The 9,896-nt window shown below is 39.0% G+C and overlaps 1 protein-coding gene across 1 annotated transcript in view; it reads right to left on the bottom strand.

Moving 5' to 3' along the window:
- Nucleotides 1-2,162: 2,162 nt before the first annotated feature.
- Nucleotides 2,163-9,896, bottom strand: part of LOC135474729 (probable ATP-dependent RNA helicase DHX35) — a 94,326-nt gene continuing 86,592 nt past the window's right edge. Inside the window, exons 23-25 of the mRNA XM_064754298.1 lie at nucleotides 6,581-6,734; nucleotides 3,296-3,407; nucleotides 2,163-2,736 (exon numbers count right to left, since the gene is read on the bottom strand). Of these exons, the coding sequence (XP_064610368.1) occupies nucleotides 2,695-2,736; nucleotides 3,296-3,407; nucleotides 6,581-6,734 (308 nt within the window). The 3' untranslated portion in view covers nucleotides 2,163-2,694. The remainder of the gene's footprint in view (nucleotides 2,737-3,295; nucleotides 3,408-6,580; nucleotides 6,735-9,896) is intronic.

Genomic DNA, 9,896 nt, shown 5'->3' with positions numbered 1-9,896 from the left:
ATATTTTGTAAGTGAATTGTCAGATAAATTACCTGTCTTTTGATATATATTTTGACACTTTTGGCTTTTAAGTATTTTCTTAACACTGCTGTAAACAAGAAAATCTACTTGAAAATCCATAATTTTCTAAATGTTTGTCAATGGAAAATGTAAAATACTTTGTCATTGGAATTTTTTCATTTTTCTTGCAGATATACATACCAGCTTTCCAAAACATTTGACCTGGTTGAAGATATTTTGAACGGTATGTGCACTACAGAGCTTTGAACTTTGTGCTTGAGGCGGACAAACAGACACATTTCCAGATAGGGGTAACCCCAAGTTAAATTCCTCCTACTCAAAAGTTTTTGCATGTATCAAGCTGTAACTTTATGTGTGAGGTTTAGAGGTAGTAAGCATTATGTGGTGCAAAAATTATTGATTTTGAAAAAAGTTGGCTGGTGTGATAGGACACAGACCCCCATTACAACTTCCGTTTTTCGGTAGGGACGATTGTAGTTCTGTGTAATTTCAGGGTGTAAAGTCTTTTTTTGCTGCCAGCCTGCCGTTTTTGGTGTACAGGTGCATGCTTGGTATCAAAATGATGGAAATTGTCTAAGCTTTGGGCAGGTATGAGTTTTAATGGTGAAAGTTTGAAATTCTGGGGCGAGAGGATACAAGGAGACAGGTGGTGATGAGGCTGCGAGTGACGTCCCCTTGGCGTTGCTAGGCACCCCTCCCAGCTGCCGGCATGGAAAGGTCCAGATTTTGACGGTCAACCTATGTCAAGATTTTTACAGCTTCTTTCTCACAGGCTGGGCCAGGTATGCACCAAAGCTTATTGGCCTCGGAATGTTTGGGACTGAGCTACAGCGCTAAACGTTAACATTGTCGCTTATGGAAAACTAATGGGGGTCTGTGGCATATGGCCGGTTGTATAGTCCTAACGTTCGCTGAAGATCACTTCCCTTCACTGATTTAGTGTGCGTATCTGTGCATCACATATGGCAAAGTTCATTAGTAACTTCTCAAAGCTCGGTGGTTTACACCGGCTTCCTTCACCCATAAAAACTGTCCATCATTGTTTAAGTGAAAATTCTTAAGTGCGGCGTTAAATGTAACAACCAGTCAGTAAGTCAGTAAAATAGATATTGGACTTTTGGAAACTTAAAGTCCTGGTCAAGTAATCTTAGACTTACGTTAAAATTTGAAATCATTTTAAAAATTGTTATTTCTTAAGTAACAAGGTCAAAAATATTGCTTGACAGTGTAAAATTCTGGGTAAGTTATATTGCAGAACAAATTTAAGCTAAATAAGGGGAAGAAACAAACCAATTTTAATGACTGAAGTTTTTGACTTAAGTCTAAGATTGCATCGTTATCCCAAGGCGTGCAGTTGTGTTGTCAGACCACGGTCCGCTTGCAAAAAGTTCTCTGAGTAATGCGAACACGTGACTACAATGGGCAACCACCACGGTAGGAATTACGTCACCATGGCAGTTGCGCGTGCAAACGTGAAAAGTAAATTGTGCAGATGATTCTGTTGACCCACCCAGCTCTGTGTTACTGTCAAATACTGAAGAGAAAAACAAGTAAATTTTGACAAAGTGCTTCCTCAAGATTGAACCTACACATCTGTTTACAACGCGGGTGTGTTTATCGCTTGTTTTGTAATCGTTGTTAAGCGGCATTGTCAAGAATCCTTCACTTCTACGATTGTTAGGTGCCCACAACGACGGTAAACAACCGCCCTGTGACTGGTAGACAGGAATCTGTATGCTCTGAGCCAGGTACAACAGAATTCAAGTCAACAGCTCCTTATATTTCTATCCTTTACAGTGCTGGGTGCAGTAAGTTCAAGGGGACGAGGATTCACCTTCAGTCTTTATAAATCACTATCTTCCCATTAGCGGTCTAAAGCTAAACAAAACCACGTCTCAACACGGGGCAAACTGTGTGTGAAGGAAGTCGTAAACCTCTCACTCGAGCGCTTCAGATAAAAATCGTCGTTAACGTTAATTCAATAATTTGTTACTCAAAGCTCTTTTACACCGACATTCACGACAGTAGAAACGGGACTGACGCTGGCTATACTTAATAAATCAATGAAAATACGAAACAAAATTGCTGAAGCACAATTTATAATGAGAAACTTTTATAACATATCAACAAAGATCGGCGTGACATAACATGAATAGCTTCATTCCTTGTGGAAGCACCATTAAATCCATATTCATACCGAATATTTCCCTCACGTTGAATAGAGACCTAACAGTTCAACTGGAACAGAATTAGAATTGATAAACTAACTCTGGTTTGAAGTTACCAGTTGCAAGTTCAACTTATGACTTCTAAATAAAGATCTCCATTGTGACGAAAACATTTTCTGATAAAATAAAATAAAAAACAGACAGCATTCGAAGGACCACAACACAGTAAATACTGATCTATCAATATTCCGTTTGGACAAGTTTCCTGGTCAAGATGTGATAAATTTCGTGTACCAAATTTTTACAAATGAACATAAATTGGTTCATCAAATCTTAAAAGTGATTCACTCTCTCGCTGATATTCTGCTTGAATTCCTTCGAGGTTGACCAAATACTTTGACTGTCAACTCCACTTCTTTCAGCATGAGAAAACGAGTCCCTGTTTGATTCACACCCAGAAACACCAGATCGTATGATAATCTAGTTGATGAACACTGAATTTGGTTCATTCATCCAATTTTGCTCTTTTTGCCGCGATTTCACGATCCTAAAAAGAAAAAGTAATTATTAATAGCATTCCAAGTTAAACAAAGACGACTGGTAAACAGAACTTTACAACATCCCACAACCCAAAACGTGTAATCGTATCTCTCATTGTGAAGGCAGCTTATTGTTGAAGAGAGTTTGTAAGAAGCGATCATAAAAAAGCGATCATAAAAGTATTATCCTAGGTTGACAAACAGGTCAGCCAACACTTTGGTAAAGACATAGGTAAACCAGTTCTTCAGGTTCATTCATTAGATGCGAAGACTATAGGATGATACCAAGCAGAGAACAGAACATTTTAATAACACGACTGGAACACACAATGGAATAGGCCTAGTAAAGTCTAAACATTTCTGAAAAAGCCTTCTGTGACATCAGTGACAGGTTTCCAAATTAAAAACTTACGTAAAAACCAATAAACACTGATGCAAGACAAAACAGTTGATTACTCAATGGACGGAACTACGTCCAGATTTACTGTACACATATTTTGCCTCTATAAAATACTCTAGCTACAAAGTATTATTATCTAATTTCTCAGCGACATTTTGAAAACTTACAGTTCCAAACTGATAGAAGTGAGGCGCTAACTCTGTCAGCCATTCTGGACGTATCACTGTCACGTCTCTCATGAACTCCCTGGTAGTCTGCACAACTTCGTTAAACAACACCCTATCCAATGGGAATTACAATAATCTAATCAAACTAGAATCCTGATGTCTGAAATACCCATCCCCAAACATTTCCAAAAAATAACGCAATATAGACCTTTGAGTATAACATCACGATAATGAAATGTGTCTTCAGCCTGTCCATTTAGTTGCATGCATGAAAAGCCTTTTTACACCATGTACCTGAATGGGGTAACCATGAAAACAAAAACAAATATAGCTGCTAAAGCAGCGACGTTGGGTTTAAGCGGTATTTCTATACAATCCTACTCCACTTCCGGTTAACTGACTTGTGTCTTTATGCATTGTCAGATAAACAACGCAATTAGAATGTGTACATTCTTGTTAGCCATCAATGTACATGTCGATCTTTTACACAATATGAGCTGGCAATTACGCCAAGCATAGTAAGTCGTTTTTAAACATATTTGAAATCCTAAAGGTCCTGTATTTATTGATACAGTTTCACGACTTTAGACACAGACAAAAGATACATTGCCTTTGAACGAAGCAAGTTTTAAATACAACAGTTTATCGTCACTTAACTCACAAATATGAGAAAATTTGATTTTTTCGCAAGTTCATCGCACTTTGTGACAAAGCCGTAAAGCACAGAAAAGAAATAGGATCAAACACGTCAAAGTCCGTCAGGCAGCTTACGCATAATATTAAAAATCAAAGTCTTAGTCACGTGATAAAAACAATCACTGCATTTCCACAATTTTCAAGAAATAAATGTAATTATTGCAAACTCAGTTTGTCAGAACGTAATGTATCTGCTCAATCGAAATAACCGTTATCAAAAAAAACTTCTAAACGTTTGTTATCGAAGGCAATACGATGGCAAAATTAGATAACGCATCCATGCATTGGCATATCGAATGCTGTTCTCATATCTCTGGGGTCATTTGTGACAGGTCTGCCATTGCTTCGGTTTCGTTGGCGTCATTTCTGAGTTACATAAGTGGTCATCCCTTGCCTTGGGGAATCTAATGCTGTTTCTCTCAAATCTCTAGGATTATTTGTAAAGGAGCAATGAAAATTTCTGGTTTGATGAGTCACTTCCGGTCCGTTAAAACGATAATTCAGTGGGTATGCATTTATTTAATAATTCACAGTGTGTGTAAACTTTTTGTGGAATTATTTTTCGCCCTCCTGCTTTGTTCACTGATAGCTCAATTCCAATCCTGGCCATATCCGGGCGCATCTGTAACCTTTCCATCCAATTAAAATCGCTGTGTAAATCAAGTCATCCATTAGTTTAAATACGTTTATATGTCACACAATGATGTTTACAAACATTTTGTTGCATTATTTTGTTAGTTTTACTTGCATAATTCACTAATTTTGGTTTTTTTTATCGCATGGTCCCTTTTATATCTCTATATTCATCAGTGATGTGAAAATTAACGACGGGTGGATTCTAACTTGCACACATTAATAAATTGAAAGTTCGGCGTACAACAATTCGGCTCTGTATGTCCTGTATAAATTGTATTTATAATAGTAATAACAAATATGAAGGAACTGAATAAAGAATGCGGCAAAAAAAAAGAAAAAAAATAGGAATATACTGGATTTGAACCCGCAACTTCTGGGATAAGAAAACACTATGTAAGTAATGAGCTAAACTAATTTACCATGATCGGAAAAATGAAGCTTTGGAAAACTTCTGTTTACCTAACAGATACTAACAGTTCTGAGAGCGGGCGAGCATAGGGTGCATGTAGGTGAAAATTTGGTCTAAGCAGTGAGAAGGAATAAGAGATGTTGCAAGTTGTTTTCTTGAAAAAATATCCTCAGTCCAAAACCATGGCGTACGGTTTCGTAGTTACTCTTCTGTGCCGTATCCTTGAGCCTGTCTCTTCCTTACGGACATGTAAGGTCTAGGCCTGAATAGAAACTGGAAACCGCGCTGTTTCTTTAACGGTTGAATATGGCCTAATAAGAGTAACACGTTTTGGGCTCATCGTGACTCAAGGCACATTTGTGGATGGACATGTTTTCGTATATTTTGCCATGGGTTTGGACTTATATTCCTGAAAGCACGGGGATATGGAGGAATGCCGTCGGGATTTGGTGAGAATTACCCATTATGCATTGGGAAAAGGACGGGCTTTAACATTGAAAACTGACATTGAATACACAGTTACCTGCACAGTCTATGTTAAATGCACAGGCTTTCATTTCTATTTCTAAGTAGGGTCGCGTTGTTTAAATATTTCTACTGAGAACACCATGGATTGAGACTCAAATCCGCTGGCATGTATGTGCTGGACTACAGTTTTGTGCAATTTAGTCTCACATTTGTAGCTTTCCAGTTACAGGCCACTGGAATTGCGTGACTGAAAAATGTTTTGATCATATCTCAAAAAGCTTACACAGATAAGCAAACCCCAAAGCAGATTCGGAACCAGCGTTGCCAAATACACCAGAATACATGAAAACATTATCAAACTTAGGCACTTTTTGACGTCATAAGTTCGACCAAAGGCGAGCTTCCAAAGTTTTCAATGCATTTCCAAGATTTTCACAAACTTGTTCTAACTGGGATCACTCTACAAGTATATTAAATCTCAAAAGAATCTGTTGGTTGGTTCTTCAGAAGACGGTTTTTAAATGTTTTGATCAAAATCCAAGATAGCCGCTATGTCACGTGACCTAAGTTGACCAAAAACAGCCAAAATTTGCCTCGTAACCTTGTTCCTAAAATCACCCAATTTCAAGAACATCTAATAAAAGCTTTTCTTTTTACAGCTCTTAAAGCTTTCAAAAAAAGTAATAAAACAATAAAAACAAATAATAAAAACCCGAACGATTTCAAGAAGTGTCTCAGCACACTTTCCATGGCCACCAAATAACACAACTGCCATTAACTTAAACATGCACAAGTATCATAGGATAGGCAAGATATACGTTAAGTTCTATCAAAATCGGCCCAGTAGTTTGGGAGGAGAGGCAAAGGGTAAAATCGCGTCAACAGACAGGCAGACAGACAGCGGATATAATGATAAAATCAGTTAGCCTTGTTCTGAACAAAAGTCTTAAAAAGCTCACAGAGGGCATTTTATTTTAATCTATATAATTTAAAACATATAATCTAAAACATTTAAGACTTACTCAATATACGTGTATCAATATGCAAGGGAAAACAAAACTGGCATAATAGCTGACCATGGTGGCGGTTTCTCGGTGTGGAGTACTGACATCGGATGGATGTGAAGAATGTGTCCGTGGCGGATGGTCTTGTAAACCCCGGTGTAGTGAAACTTTGCTGCATTTGCGAAAAAGCCGGCAGTAAGACATCGACGAATGACATCCACATCCCCTGGGAAGGAAAGAAGATTGCACACATAGTTATACTGCAAACTTCACATACTTCAGGAAAAATTTTACTCAAAAACTTGACAATATAGTTTCAGGGCTTAAACACACCGCAAGGCAAGCCAAATGTTATCTAGAGCCAGGTCCGTAGAAAGTCACAAGCATCCCATTGGCTTTGCCTGTAGTGTGCTTGTGGAATGAGAATGGTCCAGACTCCAGTAGGTCATCATTTCCTCAGCAATCATACACACATGAAGGCGACAACGTGAGAAGGTCTGTAGCAGCCTGCGGTTGACTTCTTCCGGGGTCTACCCGGTTTCCTCCCACCATAATGCTGGCCACCGTCGTATATTTAGTGAACTCTTCTTGAGTACGGCGTAAACACCAATGAAATAAACCAGAAATTCAGAGAATACCGGTAGCTCGCCTGATTGAGGAGTCTGTAAAACTGCATAATGTTCAAGTCAGGTTATACATTCAACTGACACTGTTATGCAGATATTATCCTCTACCCTAATTCCCCAACCATTTCGCCTATGAAAGAGCAGCTTTCAGTGAAATTTATGTACATTTTGAATTTGATTTTGGACATAAAATATCTTTTTCGTTGCCAACCTGTTATTTTGATCTACAGGTGCATGCTTGGTACCAAAATGATGGAAACTGCCTATCTTTTGGGCAAGGATGAGTTTTAATGATGAAAGTTTGAAATTCTGGGCGAGAGCCTGCAAGGAGACAGGTGGCGATGAGAGTGCGAGTAACGTCCCCTTGGCACCCCTCTCACCTTCTCTAGGATTATTTGTAAAGGAGCAATGAAAATTTCTGGTTTGATGAGTCACTTCCGGTCCGTTAAAACGATAATTCAGTGGGTATGCATTTATTTAATAATTCACAGTGTGTGTAAACTTTTTGTGGAATTATTTTTCGCCCTCCTGCTTTGTTCACTGATAGCTCAATTCCAATCCTGGCCATATCCGGGCGCATCTGTAACCTTTCCATCCAATTAAAATCGCTGTGTAAATCAAGTCATCCATTAGTTTAAATACGTTTATATGTCACACAATGATGTTTACAAACATTTTGTTGCATTATTTTGTTAGTTTTACTTGCATAATTCACTAATTTTGGTTTTTTTTATCGCATGGTCCCTTTTATATCTCTATATTCATCAGTGATGTGAAAATTAACGACGGGTGGATTCTAACTTGCACACATTAATAAATTGAAAGTTCGGCGTACAACAATTCGGCTCTGTATGTCCTGTATAAATTGTATTTATAATAGTAATAACAAATATGAAGGAACTGAATAAAGAATGCGGCAAAAAAAATAAAAAAAATAGGAATATACTGGATTTGAACCCGCAACTTCTGGGATAAGAAAACACTATGTAAGTAATGAGCTAAACTAATTTACCATGATCGGAAAAATGAAGCTTTGGAAAACTTCTGTTTACCTAACAGATACTAACAGTTTTGAGAGCGGGCGAGCATAGGGTGCATGTAGGTGAAAATTTGGTCTAAGCAGTGAGAAGGAATAAGAGATGTTGCAAGTTGTTTTTTTGAAAAAGTATCCTCAGTCCAAAACCATGGCGTACGGTTTCGTAGTTACTCTTCTGTGCCGTATCCTTGAGCCTGTCTCTTCCTTACGGACATGTAAGGTCTAGGCCTGAATAGAAACTGGAAACCGCGCTGTTTCTTTAACGGTTGAATATGGCCTAATAAGAGTAACACGTTTTGGGCTCATCGTGACTCAAGGCACATTTGTGGATGGACATGTTTTCGTATATTTTGCCATGGCTTTGGACTTATATTCCTGAAAGCACGGGGATATGGAGGAATGCCGTCGGGATTTGGTGAGAATTACCCATTATGCATTGGGAAAAGGACGGGCTTTAACATTGAAAACTGACATTGAATACACAGATTTTGACATTCAACCTATGTGAAGATTTCTATGGCTGCTTTCTCACAGGCTGGCCCAGGTGTGCAACAAAGCTTATTAGCCACGGAATGTTTGCGACGTTAACACTGTCGCTTATGGGAAATTAATGGGGGTCTGAGGCCTTTTAATCATTTGCATGGACAGACGAATAAAATTCTGAGGTAAACTGACAAGAGGCTGTACTTCACCGGTTACGTGTGACCATTTGCCACCTATCCCACTATCGTCGCTGCTCTGGATTTACTTTCTATGCTATAAGTCTTTTATGTTATCCACCTGCACCTGCTGGTGGACAAATCTTCCCCGAGGCGTGGTCCCGACATGCCATTGTTAAACACATGAAACAACACATGAAAGACTAGTTACTAGTATTACAGACAAGTGACGTCTGATAAATTGTATAATCATTGCACTGTTTTCATCTAATTCTGCCATTTTGATGGGGATCGCGTAATTTACTAAAACTTCAATATTTACATGAAAAGTTAGAATAAAAATCATGTAAACTGTCAAGCGGTAATGTGTGAACATTGGCCAACTATTACACTGTGTTCGCTGCTCTGATTTTACTCTCTAGGCTGTAGTCATTTATAATACGACTTCGACATCCTGTCCCACGGCAAAAGTAAATACATTTAATTATTTACTTCTTTGACGGGAGATACACACCGTATTCAAGAATATTTCAAATATACGACGGCAGCCAGCATCAGTGTGGGAGGAAACCGGCAAAAGTAAGTATGGTAATTCTGCTTATTTTAAAGAGGTATTTTTAGTGCGGCGACACTAAGTGAGGTATCATCAGTGCGGCGCCACTAAGTGAGGTATCATTAGTGCGGCGCCACTAAGTGAGGTATCATCAGTGCGGCGCCACTAAGTGAGGTATCATCAGTGCGGCGCCACTAAGTGAGGTATCATCAGTGCGGCGCCACTAAGTGAGGTATCATCAGTGCGGCGCCACTAAGTGAGGTATCATCAGTGCGGCGCCACTAAGTGAGGTATCATTAGTGCGGCGACACTAAGTGAGGTATCATCAGTGCGGCGCCACTAAGTGAGGTATCATCAGTGCGGCGCCACTAAGTGAGGTATCATCAGTGCGGCGCCACTAAGTGAGGTATCATTAGTGCGGCGACACTAAGTGAGGTATCATCAGTGCGGCGACACTAAGTGAGGTATCATCAGTGCGGCGACACTAAGTGAGGTATCATCAGTGCGGCGACAC

Source organism: Liolophura sinensis, chromosome 9 (genome assembly GCF_032854445.1).
Source record: "Liolophura sinensis isolate JHLJ2023 chromosome 9, CUHK_Ljap_v2, whole genome shotgun sequence".
NCBI classification, from domain to species: Eukaryota; Metazoa; Mollusca; class Polyplacophora; order Chitonida; family Chitonidae; genus Liolophura; species Liolophura sinensis.
The sequence above is the reverse complement of the archived record's forward strand: the minus strand, read 5'-3'. Positions and strand labels throughout refer to the sequence as shown.